The 20827-nt window shown below is 37.6% G+C and overlaps 1 protein-coding gene across 1 annotated transcript in view; it reads left to right on the forward strand.

Moving 5' to 3' along the window:
- Nucleotides 1-2484: 2484 nt before the first annotated feature.
- Nucleotides 2485-20827, forward strand: part of obscna (obscurin, cytoskeletal calmodulin and titin-interacting RhoGEF a) — a gene marked incomplete at its 5' end in the record, with an annotated part of 41602 nt that continues 23259 nt past the window's right edge. Inside the window, 36 exons of the mRNA XM_079383577.1 lie at nt 2485-2545; nt 2724-2885; nt 3512-3616; nt 3700-3966; nt 4136-4405; nt 5242-5508; nt 5618-5881; nt 6296-6562; nt 6655-6924; nt 6997-7263; nt 7372-7638; nt 7833-8105; nt 8474-8737; nt 8842-9108; nt 9195-9461; nt 9547-9813; nt 10379-10645; nt 10725-10991; nt 11218-11484; nt 12135-12401; nt 12534-12800; nt 12891-13157; nt 13275-13541; nt 13722-13988; nt 14075-14341; nt 15290-15559; nt 15685-15963; nt 16121-16378; nt 16805-17071; nt 17286-17552; nt 18080-18346; nt 18888-19154; nt 19233-19499; nt 19689-19955; nt 20077-20343; nt 20478-20744. Of these exons, the coding sequence (XP_079239703.1) occupies nt 2485-2545; nt 2724-2885; nt 3512-3616; nt 3700-3966; nt 4136-4405; nt 5242-5508; nt 5618-5881; nt 6296-6562; nt 6655-6924; nt 6997-7263; nt 7372-7638; nt 7833-8105; nt 8474-8737; nt 8842-9108; nt 9195-9461; nt 9547-9813; nt 10379-10645; nt 10725-10991; nt 11218-11484; nt 12135-12401; nt 12534-12800; nt 12891-13157; nt 13275-13541; nt 13722-13988; nt 14075-14341; nt 15290-15559; nt 15685-15963; nt 16121-16378; nt 16805-17071; nt 17286-17552; nt 18080-18346; nt 18888-19154; nt 19233-19499; nt 19689-19955; nt 20077-20343; nt 20478-20744 (9151 nt within the window). The remainder of the gene's footprint in view (nt 2546-2723; nt 2886-3511; nt 3617-3699; nt 3967-4135; nt 4406-5241; nt 5509-5617; nt 5882-6295; nt 6563-6654; nt 6925-6996; nt 7264-7371; nt 7639-7832; nt 8106-8473; nt 8738-8841; nt 9109-9194; nt 9462-9546; nt 9814-10378; nt 10646-10724; nt 10992-11217; nt 11485-12134; nt 12402-12533; nt 12801-12890; nt 13158-13274; nt 13542-13721; nt 13989-14074; nt 14342-15289; nt 15560-15684; nt 15964-16120; nt 16379-16804; nt 17072-17285; nt 17553-18079; nt 18347-18887; nt 19155-19232; nt 19500-19688; nt 19956-20076; nt 20344-20477; nt 20745-20827) is intronic.

Below are 20827 nucleotides of genomic sequence, written 5' to 3' on the forward strand. Positions count from 1 at the left end.
GCCAATTATTATGTCTAGCTCAGCTAGACTGTCAAATCAAATTAATTGTGTATGTAGCTGCTAACATTAAAATGACACATTTCACATTGAACTGTAAGCAGCAAGACAAACCATGACAAATCTATGCAGTTTATGTCAGCGATGTTATTAATAACTATTTATACTTGACAAAATTACTAAATGTAAATGTAAAATGAAAAAATATGTGTTAAATTCAATTTTTCTAATTTTACATTCTTTTTTTAATGAAAGTATTTTTGACATGTTCTCTAACAAAGTTCCAACAGAACAAACAATGGAAAACAATCCTCAAAATTTCCATTAGACATGTAGAGACTCTGCAGCTTTGGTTGTCAGAATGAATCCTGTATATTTTGCATAACAGTTTGATCAGACGCTAGTCTAATCCTGCAGTATGGGCATTCAGAATGATCTAACAAGTTCTTTCACAGCTGGATAATAGTTAGGATCTTTTAATCTCATTTTGACCTTTCCAAATTTGTTATTTTGGCAACTATCAGAGAAATATGATTCAGGAACCTACTGCTTTGAATAGCTTTTGGTCAACACAACATTAATCAATTAAATATTTGGGAATCAATCCTGTGAGTCAGTTTCTTTGGGTTAATTTGTTAAGAGATGTAATGTCACTTATGAGATATAGTAAATAGACTAACTGTTACGAACCAAACCATCCTTTGGAAAGGTGGGTGGTCAGTCATCTGCGGTGGATGAAAACAATGCTAGCTGGCAGGACTTGCTCCATGTAGCCAAGATGTTTCTATCTTTATGTATAATGACGCACAGTTATTTTGGAGATATGTCAGCTGTTCGGTATTAGCCTTTGGGAAAGCTGAAAAAAAAGAAAAACACTTTCAGCTGCTTGTCTGCCAAAGGAAACAGGGGATAGCACACTGACCTGGGTATCTTTGGTTAAAGTTTGGGGGACAATACTTGAGGAATTTACGTGAACTATAGAAAATTATGGGTGGGCCTTGATGGCTTTCGATATTTTTGTCGCTAGCTTCAAAATATGATGATAAGAAGTGTCTCTTTTAGGACTTTTATGTGAGGAAAACATAAGATTTGGCTAATGGTGAGTAAAACGGAAGATTATCCATTTGTTCCTTCTTAAAAATCTGGTCAGTATGAACTTTTTTCTCACGCTTGATCTCAAGTTGTTGTTCTGGTGCATGATTCACAAAGAAGATTTGAGACTTAAATTAATTTGAGACCATCCTAGTTGTTTTGTGTAGTCTGATTAATACAAAAAACTACAATATTCATAATTTATTCTGTGTTTTAATCTCAAGGGTGGTGTCAAGTTTCAAAGTAGGCTATTATATACACTTGAGACTAACTATTAATTGAACACTGGTGACATACCAGTGGGACAACTGGGAGAAATGTTTGTTTGTAATGTGAGAAAGAAGTGTGTAGGGAGTTACTGCCTTTGTCTCTTTATTTGACCTAGACAAACATCAGTTGTATCTGCACATATGGACAAAAATTAATGAACCAACCATAAAGTAAGCTAGAGTGACAGAGACAGTGGTGCATTCCAAATGATTAACTAATTACACAGAGGGAGTGTAAGCTGTAGGGAGTATTATTTCTGTCAGTATCATATTTCATATTATAAGAGCAGCCACAGGATGTATTCACCAATAAGATCTGTTTCTGTGATAGGCTACACAAAAGGGTTTTAGACATTAAATTTGACATCCTGCATTTTGTCAATTAAGCACAAAGTAAATAATCAAATAAACTTGATACAGAAATGACGTGCACGTAAATATAACAATATTAATAAGCATAATTATTTAAAATTGTTATTTTACAATGTCGATGAGTATACGATTACACTTTTTTAGAATTCAGCTTGGAGCAGTAGGCCTAATGTTGAAGTTGCTGGCCGTTCCTAAAGGCTTGTGAGAAGACAAGTTCCTAAACATGGCATGTAAGGCTTATTTATTAACTAAGCATTCTGAATTTTATCATATCATATTTTATTTTACCCTATTGCTACCGTTAAGAATATATGAAATCCCTGAAGTGACATTAGCGTGCGCACGATTCAGTAGAAAAATTTGGCCCTAGTACGTGTCACATGACAATATCGTACACGCAATAACGCAAGTAAAGGCCAGAAACTTGAGCACGCGACAGTTTCCCCTCAAATGGAGAAGGGTCTAAAATGTCACTCTGGGGGCTTCGTATAAGGCAGTTTTTGTTACAAAAAAGAAACAATGATAATTGTTCTATTTTTTGTCTGAAGTGAATAGAATTCAATTGATAAAAGGGCTAGAAGATGTGACGCTTTCTGAGAAAGAAGCCTGTACATTTGAGGTGGTCCTCAGTCATGCCTACATCCAGGGTCAATGGAGCAGGGATGGAGTCCCATTTAAATCCAGGCCTGTGTGTCGAATTGCCACGCAGGGCAAAAAACACACACTCGCACTCACACGCGTCACGGTTGCTGACATGGGTGTCATCAGCTTCAAGGCTGAAGGGATTGAAAGCTCTGCTATGCTGACAGTTACAGGTACTATACCATCAATATGCAACCTCTATTTAATGCGGTATATCAAGTCATTTCTTTGTGAGATAATGGGTAAGGATGTATGTATCAGAACCTAATTTTGGTTCATTTGCAGTCTTTGTCAAGTTATTAGCGTTGCCTGTGATAGCAGTTCTTTACTGTCATGTCTACTTTCTCTCAGCCAGGGATATAAAGATTGTGAAGGCTCTTCAGAATGTCAGTGTGACCGAGAGGAAGAGTGTGACATTTATCTGTGAGGTCAACTGGGAAGATGTGGATGGGAAGTGGTACAAGGACGACAGCCGGTTGAGAGCTGGGGACAATGTTAAAATAAGATGTGAGGGTATGTGTGAGAGGTTGAGTAACACATTGACTGGAGGCTCATTAAAAGGTTGTTTGCAAAATATGATGACAATCATGGCACCTAACTTATTTTCAGTCATGAAAAAAGACTGAAGACTCAGAACTTCATATGAAAAGCATCATACTATAATCTACCCTAAAGTTTATTAAAGTTTAGTTTCACGATTGCACATAAAAAAATATATATTTGAGTTTGTCAAGTGCTTAAAAACCCTGTATCTCCTACATCTAGTATATTTATTTATTTGTTTTGTCCCTAGATTTCTTAGTACAGTATTTAGTGTTTTTTTTTTTCAAATGTTCCAAACTTTGTATTTTTAAAATACAAAAAGCAGTGGAAAAATTGTTAAAAAGAGTAAAAAAGTCAAAAGAAGCCGTTTAAAACTATGCATGTTGATTTTCATTTCACGGTTTTAATTTACCTTTAAATTATCATAATTTATTTCCATGTAGTTCATTTAAATTGGTCATTGGTGTTATATTGTTTAAAAAGTCAAAATATGAAACTTTTTGAGGATGACCATTTTCACAGAAAATTATCACGTTTTGTTTTAGATTCTAATTTTCTTCAGCTCTTTCAAATTCAATCAAATCTCATAAACACAGGAAAAATACACTCCCTAACCTACAAGTCAGTCAAACCAGAAGATGCTGGTGAGGTCAGATTCACTGCTGAGAGGGTCTCTTCAACAGCAACACTACGAGTCAAAGGTAAAAAAAAATAGCAAATCACATTTTATCCTTTTTTTATTTTTTTTTATTTTGTTCAAATTTAACACTGATGATCATTGCAGAGCTTCCAGTTAATATTGTGAAGCCCCTGAGAGTGAAGATTGCCATGTACAAACATCGTGCCTTGCTGGAGTGCCAGGTCTCTCGTGCCAGTGCTGCGGTTAAATGGTACAGAAGAAATCATGAAATTGTGCCAAATAGGAAGTACCAAACAATCAGCGAAGGAGTGTACCGACAGCTTATTATAGATGATGTGGGATCCTCAGATGAAGACACTTTTATCTGTGATGCTGTCGATGACAGGACTTCCTGCCAACTGTTTGTAGAGGGTGAGAAGTTCAATTTAAAGATTTTAAGTACAATTTACTACCCAGTTTCAATGTAAGCATTGATTTAACAGACTTATTCTTAGTTTACTTTAAATTCATTTAGTCTGTTAGTCTGTCTTTTTGAAATGCTAAGACTTTTATGCAGTGAATATTGAATCCATCCTTACAGAGCAGGCCATCAGCATTTTGAAAGGACTCAGTTCTGTGGAGGTCATGGAGCCTAAAGAGGCTCGTTTTAAAGTGGAAACAAGTATTAAGTTAGAGAGGGCACCGAAATGGACCCTGAATGGGCATATACTATGTCCCTGTCCAGAAATCAGGATTGAGAGGCAAGGAACCTCGAACAGACTTATTTTCACTCAAACTGACAGTAGTATGGGTGGCACTGTGCAGTTCACCTCGGGGAAGAGCAAGTCAGAAGCTCAACTCACAGTTACAGGTAATTATCTTCTCACATATTCAGAGTAAGGATACACAACAAATTGGTGTCATATTAGTTGCCAATATTACAGGCTTTTATTGCTATCAGCATATTAGTTATTTAATTGTGCATGGCCATTTCCACTGTTTTGGCATTTAGATTACCTTGCAGTCATGTAACGCTCAATTCAACTTTAAGCTTTAAAACCACTAATAATCAGGGTTATTTTAGTATCATTGAGATATTATAACAGTTTTTATTAATATTTTTTAATTAGTTTTTATTTTTATATTTGTTTTCATTTTAATTTTAGTTTTTAGCAATTTTGTTGTGTCATTTTTATTTTTCTATATAGTTTTCATTCATTTTATTTCAGTTTAAGTTATTTTAGTGTATCAGTATGAACTGTAAGAAATGTTGCTTTGGCAACTAGCTGAAATAAGCTTAAGGATTTAAAAATATATATTTTATTTTATTTAAATTAAAGTTTATTTTATTTCACTTAACAGTTTTAGATTTAGTTAATAATAACCCTCTTTAATAATTAAATTTTAGCAGACTTCAAAATGAATGTCCTTTTTTCATACTGTACAAGATAATATTGTAATGCATAAATTCAATTGTAGCATTTTACATTATTCATTTTTTGTTTAGTATGTGTGTGTTTTTTAAACTAGTATTTCATTTTAATATTAACCATTTATTGTTAATCAGCCATAACATAATTAAAAATAATTATTGGCGTATATTATTAGCCAGAATTTTAATATCAGAACATGGGGCAAAGCATTTGTTTTATATGGATTGTGAGTCATGTGCCTTAAATGTGTTCTTGCTTATACTTTTCCTAATAGAGCGCCCTTTGATTGTCAAACAGCCCATTTCGGATGTGAAGGTGAAGGAGAATGGGTCAGTTATTCTCAGCTGTGAGTTCTGTCCATCCCCCAGAATGGTGCGCTGGTTCAAGGGGAGAACTCCCCTGTTTGCTTCCAATAAGTACACAATGAAGCGGGAAAAGAACCGGGTTGAGATGACCATCGTGGGTGTGAAAGCAGCAGATTCAGGAGAGTATCGCTGTCTGGCTGGTGGCTCAGAGACAAGAGGAAGTGTCACTGTGGAGGGTACCTGCTTTTATCTATCAGTGTACTAGGAATTGTCTTGAAATTGCATTTTTAGAGCACATGATATGATGCATACAGTACATTACAAATAATTTTTCTTTTTCTGCAGTGAAAAGGTTGAAGATCATAAAACACTTAGAGCAAGTAGAGGTCGAGGAGGATGGAACTGCAGTGTTTAGCTGTGAACTGAATCACGAGTCACCCAGTGTCCAGTGGCTGCTTAATGACCGAGTCCTATACACCAACTACATCAACAAAATCCAGAATGCTGGAAAAGTCTACAGTCTGATTCTAAAACGACTAGCTCCTCAAGAGAGCCGTGTAACATTCAAAACATTTGATATCAGCGAGTCTACGTTCCTCAGGGTCAGAGGTGAGTTTCAGTTACCATGCGGCTAGTAAAAGCTGCTTTCCAACTACTCTACATTTAAAGCAGAGACACATATATAAGAATTAACAACAGATGTTGGAATTTAATTTTTTACATCCAGCGCTTTCTTAGAAGGATATCAATAAATAAAGGAAAAAGTTTTTAATCTTTCAGAGCAATATTTCTTTCCATTTACATGTAACTTTAGCAGATCTGTGTGATCTATAGCACAAATCTATAGGAATTTAATTAAACTTTCTTATTGATGCCTAAATTCACTTTAATATGCAAACTGTTTCCTTTAATGGTGTTAACTCTTTTTTTTAACAAAGTAGTATAGATTTCTGATATGAGCCATTTATCAGTTATCGGATGGAGTTTTGTTGCTATATGACTTTTGCTCCATATGTCTCTTAGAGAAGCCAGCGGTGTTTCTCAGATCACTGGAGGATGTAGCAGGTGAGGAACGTGGTGAAATCGTTTTGCAGTGTGACGTTTCCAAGCCATCAGTGACACCTGTCTGGAGGAAAGATGGTGAAATTCTGACCGCCAATGAGAAGTATGAGATTCTCCATGTGGGAAGGTCATTGACTCTTATAATTCGCACGCTGAGAAAGGACGACGGAGGGGAGTACAGCTGTGATATTGGCTGCAGCCAAACCAAAGCGAAAGTCATAGTTCGTGGTAGGTTTTTAATTAGATTTGAATCTAATTAAAATGAGATCTAATTAATTTAACAAAAATACATTTTATTTATTGTGAGGGACTTTTTTCAGACCTGTGCATTACCATTGTCAAACGCATACGGACTACAACTGTGCTGGAAGGGGAAAGCTGCAGGTTTGATTGTGTCCTGTCCCACGAAATCATTGATGAAGCATCGTGGATTTTGAATGGCCAACTGATTGTGAGCAAAGGACGGATCATAGTCGCTAACAAAGGGTGCAAATACACAATGAGCATTCAGGAAGTTGCGATATCTGATGCCGGCGAAGTGGTCTTTACCATGAAAGAGCTCAGCTGCAGGACTATGCTGTTTGTGAAAGGTGAGACCCCTTATTATTTAAATATCACACATTTTACAGGTATTACTCATTTTCTGTCTCTTTTGTTCTCAGAGAAGCCTGTGAGAGTTTTTAGGGATATGCTAAATGTTAAAGCAACACCTGGTGAAGATCCAGAGCTCAGCTGTGAGATCACGAAACCTGATGCAACAGTTAAATGGCTGAAAAATGGGCGGCTAATTAGAGTCAGCCCAAAATATGAAATTACCCAAAATAATTATCTGGTGAAGCTCATCATCCATAATGCAGCTATAATGGACTCAGGAGAGTACTGCTGTGAGGCTGATGGGATTGCTACAAGGGCGAGATTAGATGTCAGAGGTAAGTACTCATTTTATACACTTGTTTTAAATTTTTCCCAGTGCAAAAGCTTAGTTCTTTCTGCTGAATGCCTTTAACTTTGTTACTCATTTCTCGTTGTGAATTCAGACTTGCAGCATACATTTGCAAAGGAACTGAAGGATATGCGTGCAGAGGAAAAGGGTATGGTGACCATGGAGTGTGAAACCAGGAGGTCTGCTGCTACCGTGACCTGGTTAAAAGGCCTAATGGTGCTCAGCTCGGGACAGAAGTACATGATGATGAAGAAAGATGTTGTCCTCACTCTGACCATCTTCAATCTGGAGAAAAGTGACAGTGCTGGCTACACATGTGATGTTGGGACAATGCAGAGCAGGGCTTTACTTACAATTCAAGGTAGACAAATTAGATTTGTCTTTATTGACTAAAATATTAAATGTCATAAAAAATATAATATACTGTAATAATAAGGTTGTAAATCAGATTACTAGATATTACGTTACAGGAATGGTAATATTTGGACACTATGAATTTTAAGACGTTCAGTTTTTATGCATCTGTCATATTTTTCATATGAATCTGGCTCTCAGGTCAAAAAGTGGTCATTGTGGATGAACTAGAAGATAAAGAGTGTCTAGAAGGAGATACCATCACCTTTAAGTGTCGGATCTGCCCAAGTGACTACACTGATGTCAAATGGTACCTGGATGAGACCTTGCTGTACACTAATGATCTTAACGAGATCAAGATGATACCTGGTGGATACCACACTCTTACCTTCAAACAGCTTGCACGTAAAGACACCGGCACCATCTCCTTCCAGGCTGGGGACAAAAGATCATACGCATCACTATTAGTTAGAGGTAACTGTCATAAATCCTGACACTTGACAAGATTCCTGTGGTAAATATAGTGGATAACTATTAAAAATTCTCATAAGATACCTTTACAAAAGATACTTTGAGGTGAAACTGTCCATTCCTTTTACTGCTTTGGTATTAAAAATAGAAATTATGTATAATTTCTGACAACTTTTTTAAGATTCAAAAACCTCAAAAGAGGAATTTTAAATCAGAAAAGCTTTTTTAAAGAGGCTTACGGTTACAAACTTTTTTTTGTCTTTGTATTGACTATTATAAAATAAAAAATGTGAAACAAAATGCAATACACATCATAGTGTATACAGCATACAATTGAAAAATCTTTGTAATACAACTTATTTGAATTACAGAGAGACGCCCCACGATAACTAAAGCATTGGAGGACACAGAAGCAATTGAAGGAGGAAGTTTGGTGCTGTTATGCAAGACCTCAAAGCCATGTCATATTGTATGGTACAAAGATGGCTGTTTAATCTGGAATTCCTCAAAGTACTTAGTGTGTCGATCAGGAAATGAGGCCAGGCTGGCCATCCGAGATGTGAAAGACAGTGATGCAGGTGTGTACGAGTGTGATGCAGGATCTGTCAGCACTAAAGCCACCGTGACTGTTAAAGGTATTTGAAAAAATCTATTTTCTGCAATTTACCACATAAAGTTTTAGTTTCAAGTTTTTTAAAAAATTTTGAAATTTGAAATCTTTATGTTTGTTTCACATTAGTTATTCCTGCTGAGTTTACAAAAGCGCTTCAGAACCAAGAGGTCAAAGAGGGAGAAAGTGTAACGCTGATGTGCGAATACTCTATACCCGGGGTCCAGTTTGTGTGGCGCAAAGGACCCGAAACACTAAAATTTAGTGAGAAGTACCACATGAGGCAGAGGAAATCTTGCATTTCTCTTACAATACACAATCTGAAGCCAGAAGATTCAGGGAATTACACATGCATTTGCAGAGACCAAAGAACTATGGCTACTCTTACAGTCAATGGTATTGATGTTGATTGCTATAAAAATGAATTCATAGTATTAATCTTTGATCTTTCAGCTTCACTTATTCCATTTCCTCCATTCCAGCGGTTCCTATATCATTTATTAAAGAGCTCAAGAACCAAGAGACAGATGAAGGTAAAAATGTGACATTACGCTGTGAGCTTTCTAAAGCTGGAATCCCAGTGGAATGGTTGAAAGGTGAACAAACTCTCTTGCCTGGGGAGAAGTATCAGATGAGGCACATAGTAACCATACTAGAGCTGGTAATCAAAAGTCCAGTTCCTGAGGACAGTGGAACTTATGTCTGTGTGTGTGAGGATCAAAGAACCAAAGCCATTGTCAAAATACGAAGTAAGACAAGATGTGTATCGAATTTGCTTTTCCAGTAGTCTGAATGCTGAAAATGGAGCTTATATATCCTTTTGTATTTCCTTAGCTCAACCTATCACGTTCAAACAGAAGTTAAGAAATCAAATGGCTGAAGAGGGAAACAGTATAATCTTACACTGCGAGATATCCAAACCAGACACCCCTGTCCAGTGGAGAAAAGGAAGCAACCTTCTTAGGTCTGGGGAGAAGTACAAAATCAGGCAGAGAGGCTGTATGTTAGAGCTGAAGATTTTTAATTTGACGCAAGATGATAGCGGAGTCTATAGCTGTACGAGCCAAAGTGCTGAGACATCCGCCAACATCACAGTTAGTGGTAAGTTAGTTCAATTCACTAGTAAGGGTTAACAATAAGGAATAAGGAGTAAGAACTTTTTGTGCTTGCCCAGTCAGTCCAGTAGTACAGTAATGCTAAAATATAATTATTGTTGGGATTTAATGTATTCAAAGATAGATCGCACAAAAGTTTAATCAAAAGCAAGTCTTTGGGAACAACTAGAAACTATTTGGAAGTCAATAACAACAGAGACTGTGGAAAAGTACATATAAACAATGCCAGCAAGAATACAGACTGTTATCAAGGCCAAAGGAGGCCATACAAAATAAACGTCTTTTGGTTAGTATGTGTATATAAAGACTGTTTAGTTGTTTCAGTTTGTTATTTGCCTAATTAATGACAATACTATTTTTAGGTTTAAAGTTTTTGTATTTAAAGTATTTGTTTTCTCTCTTTATGACAGGTGGACGAATAAATTTGTTAAGCACTATGTGTGTGTGTGTGTGTGTATACACATATAAAGAGAGCGTATTCAGTCTTCTGTTCACCTGTTCATTTGCCAAAAAAATAAGGATGTTCTTATTTGCTTATTTTTGTTCTGTAGCTCAACATGTTACTTTTAAAGAGAAGCTGAAAAACCTGGTAGCCGAGGAAGGGAAGATGATAACATTGCACTGTGAGCTTTCCAAAACCGGTGTCGCAGTAGAATGGTGGAATGGAGAGGAACTGCTCCAGCCTGGAGAGAAGTATAAGATGAGAGAACGAGACACATCAGTTGAGCTGATCATCTGTGAGGCCATGCCTGAAGACAGTGGAGTATACAGATGTGTCTGTGGAGACCAAAAGACCAAAGCTACAGTCAAAATTGTTGGTAAGGTTTTTTTTGCATTGATTTGTTTTCATTATTATAAAATGTATGTTATTATTAAATTCCTATGGTGGTTTCACAGGTGCTCCTGCTACTTTTAAGCAAAACCTTAAGAACCAAGAAGCTCTGGAAGGAGAATCTATAACCCTTCACTGTGAGCTTTCCAAAGCTGGAGTACCTCTGGAATGGTGGAGAGGAGATAAACCACTCCTTCCAGGGCCACGGTACCAGATGAGGCTGGATGGAAAGACTGCAGAGTTAGAAATAACTAATGTTTTCCATGATGATGCTGGGATATACAGCTGTGTGACTGGAAGCCAAAAGACCACAGCTGAAGTGAAAGTCAAACGTAATGTCAAAAACATTTTAAAAAAATATAGGCATTTGTAATGTTACAAAAGATCTCTCAAATAAATGCTGTTCTTTTGAACTTTCTACTTATCAAAGAATACTTAAATAAGTATCATACTTTTTGCAAAAATATTCAGCAGAATTGTATGGTAGTGTTTATATCAAATGATTACTGCCTGTGAGTTCAATTGTTCATATTAAAAGACCTGCCAATGTTTTCTCAGGCCTTCCAATTACTTTCAAACGAGAGCTTCAGAATCAGATATCTACAGAGGGTGAGAGTGCAGTATTTACCTGTGAACTTTCAACGCCTGGTGCTCCAGTCGAGTGGAGAAAAGGTAGAGTGATGTTGAAAAGCGGAGCCAAATATCAGATGACGCTTGAGGGGCGATTAACCAAACTGCTGATAAATAATCTTGTTGAGGGTGATGCGGGAAATTACACCTGCAAAACCAAAGATTCACAATCGACAGCCGAATTGCTGGTTCAAGGTAAGGTCCAATCCGTTATAAAGATAAACAAAGTGTTGCTGAATTTTTGGACTTTATGGATTTCATATGCATTTCATTTTCATCACCATTTGATTTTTGTCTAGCGTTGAGTGATCAAGTTCTTCCATTTCATTAAAAATGTCCATTTCTTCCACAGCTACAATAGCACTCTGTCATGACATTACATCAGCCACGTTCACAGGTTTAATTAATCTCTCAACAGTGATTTAAATCACTGTTGGATTGTCATTACATGATGTTTAAATTAATATCTTCAAATTACACTCATTATTTGACATCAGAAGAGACTTGCTATCTGAAATCCCTTTATTTGTTATTAGTTGGTTAAAACTACAGTAGAAAGGTAGCCTTTATATCTTGATCCATTCATTACAGCATGGGCTAGTTATAAAGATCTGTGGTGTGTTGGTGTACATAATACATCAATAAAATGAACCTCAATAGATGACATTCCTTTAATGACTTTACCTGATGTAATTATTAATCGTGATTGCTCTCAAGCACAAAAAGTATTCACTGGTGCATTTTTTGTAGCTCTTTGCTGTGAATGGAAAGACACAACATTCACCCTTTTGGCTAGTCTATAACCTTCATGAATACAGGCTTACTCAATTCTTGGCTTTCTAAAGGACTCCCTGCTACCTTTAAAACAACTTTGAAGAACCAAGAAACTCAGGAGGGGAACAGTGTCGCTCTGCACTGTGAACTTTCTAAGGCTGGAGTTCGAGTAGAGTGGTGGAAAGGAGAAGAGCTGCTCAAGACTGGAGAAAAATATCAATTGAGACAGAAAGAAGCAACAGTAGAGTTGTTAATAAGGAAGGCACAACCAGAAGACAGTGGAGTTTATCGCTGCGTATGTGGAGATCACAAGACTGAAGCCACCATCAAAGTTAATGGTATGATCCAAGACGTTTTCATATGCAGGTTCCTTTATTTAAGCATTACCCAGTTTGTTGTTAGAAATTCTAAAACAATTAAAAAGCTTAGCCGATCATGCAACATCTTCATTGTTCTACTGCTCTGTGTAGCTCTCCCCATCACTTTCAAACAAGAACTTAAGAATCAAGAAGGTGAAGAAGGGAACAACATCACATTGCGCTGTGAACTCTCTAAGGCCAGTGCTGATGTGAAGTGGTTGAAGGGAGAGGAAGTCCTAAAGCATGGAGAAAAGTACCAGTTTAGACAGATAGCAACTAAAATGGAGCTTGTTATCAGAAAAGCCATACCTGAAGATAGTGGAGTCTACGTTTGCATATGCCCTGATCAGACATCCAAAGCTACAGTTCAAATCAATGGTACAAAACCTAAGCAATTTATTAAATAAATGCTGACTCTTAGGTCAAATATTCTGCTTAGGTGACCCAAATATTTTTGTGATTTCTTAGCTCTCCCGATCACTTTCAAACAAAACTTGAGAAATCAAGAAGTGGTGGAAGGCAACACAGTTGCTTTCCGTTGTGAGCTTTCCAAACCGGGAGCTACGGTAAAATGGTGGAGGGGTGAAGAGGTGCTGCGGGTTGGAGAAAAGTACCAGATAAGGACTGAAGGACGAATTGCTGAACTTCTCATCAAAAACGTCAATTCTGAAGATGTCGGCTTCTATAGCTGCACTACCGGAAAGGAAAAAACGATAGCAGAGGTCAAAGTCAGGGGTACGCTATAATACTGCAAGATCTGATCTTGATCTTTCATTCATTTTGCAATTTCGTAGTAACTTTCCTCTTTCGGATCATTCTCCAACTTGAATACATTTTGTATGGTTTTCATAGCTCTGCCTGTCACTTTTAAACGAGAACTTCAAAACGAAGTAACAAAAGAAGGTGGACAAGCTGTATTTAGCTGTGAGCTCTCTAAACCTGGTGCTCAAGTTGACTGGAGAAAAGGAAGAGTTATTCTCAAGCCTGATGACAAATATGAAATGAAGCAAGAGGGCACATTGACCAAACTGGTCATACGTAATGTTGAAGCAAGTGATGCTGGGAACTATTCATGTAAAACCAAGGATTCTGAGTCAACTGCTGAGCTAACCGTGAAGGGTAAGGCATGCAGGCTTTTTGCAGCGGCAGCTTGGCACACTTTGGTCTTTCTTGGCTTGCTGCTATTGCATTGTATTGCTTCTTGTGCTGTATTTTTCAGCTTTGCTGTGCTTTGAGGGCCTGCATGACTTTGTTGTAAAATAATCAGGCATACCTCTACCTTTTTGTTAACATTTCCAGTTCCACCTATCACATTTAAAGTAAAGTTGAAAAATCAGGAAGTTGAAGAAGAAAATAAACTTGCGTTGCACTGTGAGCTCTCAAAAGCTGGATGTCCTGTTGAATGGAGGAAGGGGGAAGAGCTTCTTAGGTCAGGGTATAAATATCAAATCCGAGAACATGATGTTACAAGGGAGCTGATCATCATAAAGGCCATGCCTGAAGACAGTGGAGTCTACAGTTGCATTTGTGGGGAACAGAAGACCAAAGCCACGATCCGAGTGTTCGGTATGGATGAAAGTTTTACAGAAAATTGAGCTTTTGTTGTCGCTTGAGCTCACTACGAGCTAACATGTTACTGTGCTACTCTTCAGCTACACCAGTAACGTTCAAACAAAACCTGAAGAACCAAGAGGCCCCTGAGGGAGGTGTTGTTGCTCTGCATTGTGAGCTGTCCAAAGCTGGAGTACCGGTAACATGGTTAAAAGGGGACGAGGAGCTCTGCAATGGGACTAGATACAAGATCAAGCAGGAGGGATTAGTTGCCGAATTACACATTAAAAACGTTCTTCCCATGGATGTTGGGGAATACAGCTGCATTGTTGGAGACCAGAAGACTACAGCTGAAGTTAATGTTAGGGGTAGGTCCAATGCCACTTTAATGGGTACACACTCTCAATGGGTACACACAAGATCGTTCTGATTTTTGAATTATCGCATTTAGCCAAATCAGATTTTGTCATTGCAAACTAACTAATGTTATCTAAAGACACCTGTTTGTGTCTACACCCGTTACCTTGGCAACATTTTCACAGTGCTGTAAACACTCTATGCCTAAATCTTCTTGAATTCTTCATTTACAACATTACAGAAGATTTCTATTTAACTTGTTAAATATAAACTTTTATAGATAACTTGTTTTACATTAAAGAAAAAAATATATTAATTTCTTCAAAAATATTAAGCAGCACAACTGTTTTCATTATTGAGCAGCAAATCCTTATTTTAGAATGATTTCTGATTTTGGATCATGTGATGCTGAAGACAAAGGCTGCTGAAAAATCAACTTTACCATTACAGCAATAAATTACATTTTAAAATGTATTAAAATAGAAAACAGCCATTTCAAATTGCAATAGTATTTCACAATATTGTATTTTTATATTCTATATATTTATATTACTTTATTTTCTGTCAAATAAATGCATCCTAGGTGAGCATAAGCTTCATAATGCTTCTTTCAAGTAAAAAATAAAAAAATCTTGCTGACCCCAAACTTTTGAATGGTCGTATAGGTGTATTTTTATTTTAATAGGATCTGGTCATCTCAAAAATTGCCCTGGAATAATTAAAAAATCTCTCCTGACTTCTCAGCTAGGGTTCCCCAATTGAATCTCAGCCATTTCCACCATTATTGATACCCTCATGATCCTTTCATGAACCCTGTATGATACCCTTCATGAATCACAGGGTCATATCATATCATAAACTCAACCAATTAACATTCCGACATGATTTCTAATTTGCAATTTTTTTCTCTCAAAATACATTTGAGCTGTTGTTGAGATCATACTTCTTACACCTCTCAGCTGCTGCCTCGGTGTTCTTTGAGAAAGAGCTTGAAGCTCAAGAAGCAATGGAGGGGGATTCTGTCCTGTTTCGTTGTTTGCTCTCTAGCGATAATGCCCCAGTGACTTGGAGAAAAGATGCAAATCAGATCATACAGGGGGGGCGATATACCCTCCACCGTAAAGGTTCAACTCAGGAGCTCGAAATCAGGAAACTGAGAGTGCAGGATGCTGGCGTGTACTCATGCAGCGTCAGAGGCAAGAAGACCTCTGCAACCCTCAGAGTGATAGGTAAGTCAAAACAAACCTACATAAAAAGTTAACAATAAAGTTTAGCTTGCCTTCAAACATAAACAAACTCCAAGGACTCCTGTGAATTCACAAAAGAGGTGTTCCTTTGTTCGGTTCCTTTCCAGAGCGTGTGAGGATTGTGAAAGGACTGCGTGACTTGACAGTTACTGCAGGCGAGAGCGCACACTTTGTGTGCGAGCTTTCACACGAGAACATCCTTGATGGGGTTTGGTTGCTTGGTTCCAATGAACTTCAGGAGAACGAGATGAACCAGATGAGTATCTGTGGTCGAGAACATCACTTGGTGCTCACTATGACCACAACTGAAGAGTCAGGTGTCGTGTCCTTTGTGGTGGGAAATGAAAAGACCTCTGCTTGTCTTCGCGTGAACAGCAAACCTACAGGTGAGTGTAAGGATCCTTATTGCAAATAATTTCTTTCATTTATTTACTATTAACCAGCTGTCAAACTGATATATATTAAAATGATCATTAAAATGATATACCAAACTGTAATGTATCCTTTTAGCTGCATACTCTAAAGTGCATTCTCTCTTTGTAGTTTTCATAGAGGATAGACTGAAGGACATGACCATCTTTGAGGGAGATTCTGCCACCCTATCCTGTGTGACTTCTGACACCTGCACACCTGTCACCTGGAAGCGAAATAATGTAACCCTGCTCTCTGGGGAAAAGTATGAACCTCTGAAACACGGGAAACGTAATGTTCTTCTGATTCATAAAGTCAGAAAAGAGGATGCTGGGATTTACATGTGTGATACAGGAGACATGCAGAGTAGTGCTACTCTTACAGTCAAAGGTAGGAACAGCTTGAAAATATTTGCTCCAACTTTAAAGATTATTTTATGATTTTAATAATATTCTTAATAAAAATTACTTCCAATAAAATAAATCATTATTTGATATATTTAACTATTTAAAAATGAATTAAATGATCAGTTTTAGTATGTCTTTGTTTGAAACATTATTTATTTTTAAATTCATACATTAATTCCTTATTTGTTATTTTTTATTGGTACTCCTAGTACTTCATATTTCAGTTATAAAATTTTTAACTATTGTTTCAGAGAAGGAAACTGTGAAATCATGATCATGGTATATTTATCTGTTGTAAGTCTTAAGCATATTAGAACTTAACTGTTTGCAAATCAAAATACAAATTAAATTTGTACAGTACTTTCTGGAAATAGCACATATACCTAATTGGCTCTTTGCTTACTCTCAGAACGTCCTTTGTTTTTCTGCCGCGAGCTCCAAAACCAAGAAGCAGAAGAGGGTGAGACTACTTTCTTGTGCTGTGAATTGTCTCAACCCGGAGTTGCAGTTGAGTGGAAGAAGGGAGCAGTTCTTCTTAGGCCTGGAAACAAATATGAGATGAAACAGGATGGATGTGATCTGCAGCTACAGGTCAATGATCTCACAAGTCAAGACAGTGGGGCCTACAGGTGTTGTGCCGATGGCATTGAGACAAGGGCTAGTATTGCTGTAAAAGGTAATACCAAAATAATTGCTTGTGTATGTTTCATTTGATGGTGAGGATTTGATCTATACTTGAACTGAATGTCAGTAAATGAGTGGAAAAATTCAGTAGTACTTTAAAAAATACATTAATTACATACATTCATTGAAGATGTATTTATTAAATAATGTTTTTTTGCATTGTGAACATTTGTTTTACCACCGTTTCTTCTTCCCTTGTGCCACAGAGCGTCCTTTGTTTTTCCATGAAGAGCTCCAATACCAAGAAGCAGAAGAAGGTGAGTCAGCGTTCCTGTGCTGTGAGCTGTCTAAATCTGGAGTAACAGTACAGTGGAAAAAGGGGGCAATACTGCTGAAGAATGGACAAAAGTATGAGATGACGCAAGAGGGCAATGAAGTACAACTTCAGATCCATGACCTCACAAGTCAGGATAGTGGTACCTACAGATGTTGTGCTGGCAACATAGAGACACGGGCAAATATTATTGTTAAAGGTAGGAATGCACAATATACCATAACGGTAATAGTATTTATTTAGATTCGTTGTTGTAGTATTAGTAGTATTAGACGATATTGGATATTTAATTGTTCGTGCTCATTCCCCCTATTTTTACATTCAATGTAGGTCACTTAAAACACTAATAGTTATATAATATTATTAAATGTAATCTTTATCAAATCTCATTTTCATAATGTACATTATAATGCTGTTATGCATAAATTAATTTGTAGCTTTTAAAACGATTCATTTTACTTTGTAATGTTTTATTTTTAATATGAAAAAATACAGAATTTTAATACTGATCATGTATCAATTATCAACCATATGATGAAAATAGTAATTTGTTGGTATCAGACAACAATTTCACTATCAGTGCATCCTTAAATGTTTGCAACAGAGTGTATAAAGATAGGTTTTTAATTAAGGGATGGATATTCATCTGTCACTCACTATGGTGTTTGAGTTGATTTCCTGCTAATCTAGTCCTGCAAATCTCGCTAATATGCTTTCCCTTTTTAGAGCAACCTCTTTTTTTCTGTGAGGAACTCCATAACCAAGAAGCAGAGGAGGGCGAGACAGCCTTCCTTTGCTGTGAGCTCTCTAAACCTGGAGTTGAAGTGCAGTGGAAGAAGGGGGCAATACGATTGAGACCGGGAGATAAATATGAGATGAAACAAGATGGCTGCAAAGTACAGCTACAGATCCATGACCTGACACGTCAGGATAGTGGCACATACAAGTGCTGCTCTGGAAGCCTGGTTACCACAGCATCCATTGTAGTCAAAGGTGAGAATTGTGAAATTAAAGGGCCATACTTTGATGTTGTGAAAAAGTATTTGCTCCCTTCCGATTTACTGTACAATATTAAAATACATATTTAAAAATAAAAACTAAATGAGATAACATAAACATACATAATTAGCTTATTTATTAAGAAAAAGAAGAAAGAAAGAAAGTGACGTGACATACGGCCAAGTATGGTGACCCATACTCGGAATTTGTGCTCTGCATTTAACCCATCCAAAGTGCACAAAGACACCGTGAACACACACCCGGAGTAGTGGGCAGCCATTCATGCTGCGGCGCCCAGGGAGCAGTTGGGGGTTCGGTGCCTTGCTCAAGGGCACCTCAGTCGTGGTATTGAGGGTGGAGAGAGCGCTGTACATTCACTCCCCACACCTACAATCCCTGCCGGACCTGAGACTTGAACTCGCAACCTTTGGATTACGAGTCCGACTCTCTAACCATTAGGCCACGACTTCCCGCAATTAAAGACTTTTTAATTCCTAAAGACTGAATAATTGAAAGATTACAATTTATTTTTCAGAACATCCTTTGTACTTCATCAAGATGCTTGAGTGTCAAGAAGCAGAAGAGGGCGAAACTGCCTTCCTTTGCTGTGAGCTTTCCAAACCTGGGGCTGCCGTACAGTGGAAGAAGGGATCTATGCTGTTAATGCCTGGAAGGAAGTATGAAATAAAGCAGAATGGTAGTGAACTGCAGCTTCACATCCATGAGCTCACAAGCCAAGACAGTGGTGTCTACACATGCTGTGTTGGTAGTCTAGTGACCTCAGCATCTCTGGAAGTGAAAGGTATGGTATATTCAATTTAGCTTCCAAGATGAGTTGTTAGAGTGCACAGTAATTAACATACTTATTTGCTGCATTCAGAACAACCATTGTATTTCTGCGAGGAGCTCCAAAAGCAAGAAGCAGAAGAGGGTGAGACTGCTATACTGAGCTGTGAGCTCTCTAAACCTGGAGTGGAAGTGCAGTGGAGGAAGGGAATTGTGTTGCTTCGACCAGGAAACAGATATGAGATGAAGCAAGATGGCTGTAAATTACAGCTTCTAATACATGAGCTCAACAGTCAGGACAGTGGCGTCTACAAATGTTGTACTGGTAGCTTGGTGACCACAGCATCTATCGATGTGAAAGGTATGTGTTTTTCTATAATGAAAATTCTACAAAATTGGTAAATCGACTGACTTGAATAAAATACAAAAAAGTAGAGATGCAACAATATATGCACTGGATAGGAAATCAAATAAGTATGGAGTGATCCAGCATAAGATTAGCTTCATTTCAGGTAGTAGAAATTGTTAACATTTATTTGGTGTTCTCCAGAATCACCAGTTGTCTTCCAAGAGGAGCTCCAAAGCCTTGAAGCAGAGGAAGGTGAGACGGCCACCCTGACCTGTGAGCTCTCTAAACCTGGAGTTGCTGTGCAGTGGAAGAAGGGAACAGTGTTGCTGAAGCCTAGTAGAAAATATGAGATTAAAGAGGATGGCTGTCAAGTACAGCTTCAGATACATGAGCTAACAGCTCAGGACAGTGGGGCCTACAAATGTTGTGCTGGTAGCCTGGTCACAACTGGATCTCTTGTAATAAAAGGTAATTCAAATTCCAGTTTTCCACATTTTGACCTTTGACATAAGAATTGATTAATTTCAGCAAGAAACAAATGGACACATGAACAGATTAAATACCTGTATGTCTTTGTTTCCCTCTACAGAAAAGCCATTGTACTTCTTGGAGGAGCTCCAAAACCATGAAGCAGAGGAGGGTAACACAGTTACATTGCACTGTGAGCTCTCTAAACCGGGAGTTTCAGTGCAGTGGAAAAAGGGAACAGTTCTTTTAAAGTTTAGTAAAAAATATGAAATTAAACAGGATGGCCAGCAGTTACAGCTTCAGATCCATGAGCTAACAACTCAGGACAGTGGGGCCTACAAATGTTGTGTTGGGAGACTTGTCACAACTGCTTCTCTTGTGATAAAAGGTGAGTGAAGTTATCCAAATGTGATAGCTGTAAGTATGGTGTTTGGTATAACAATTTTTTTTGGACTGTTTGTGTGTCCAGTTTTTTCTGTTGAGCATGTAAAGATGTAGATATTTTTTATTTTCCCTCATCAGAACATCCCTTGTTCTTCTCTGAGGCGCTCCAAAACCAAGAAGCAGAGGAGGGTAAGACAGTCACATTGTGCTGTGAGCTCTCTAAACCTGGAGTTTCCGTGCAGTGGAAGAAGGGGACAGTGCTTTTGAAGCCTAGTAAAAAATATGAGATAAAACAGGATGGCCGTCAACTACAGCTTCAGATCCATGAGCTAACAGCTCAGGACAGTGGGGATTACAAATGTTGTGTTGGAAACCTGGTCACAACTGCTTCCTTTATGGTAAAAGGTAAGTGAATTATGCAAATACCATTTTTCACAATTTGACTTTTGAAATAATAATTAATTTAATAATCTGTTCATGTGTTTATT

This window comes from Barbus barbus (genome assembly GCF_936440315.1).
Source record: "Barbus barbus genome assembly, chromosome: 28".
Taxonomy (NCBI): Eukaryota; Metazoa; Chordata; class Actinopteri; order Cypriniformes; family Cyprinidae; genus Barbus; species Barbus barbus.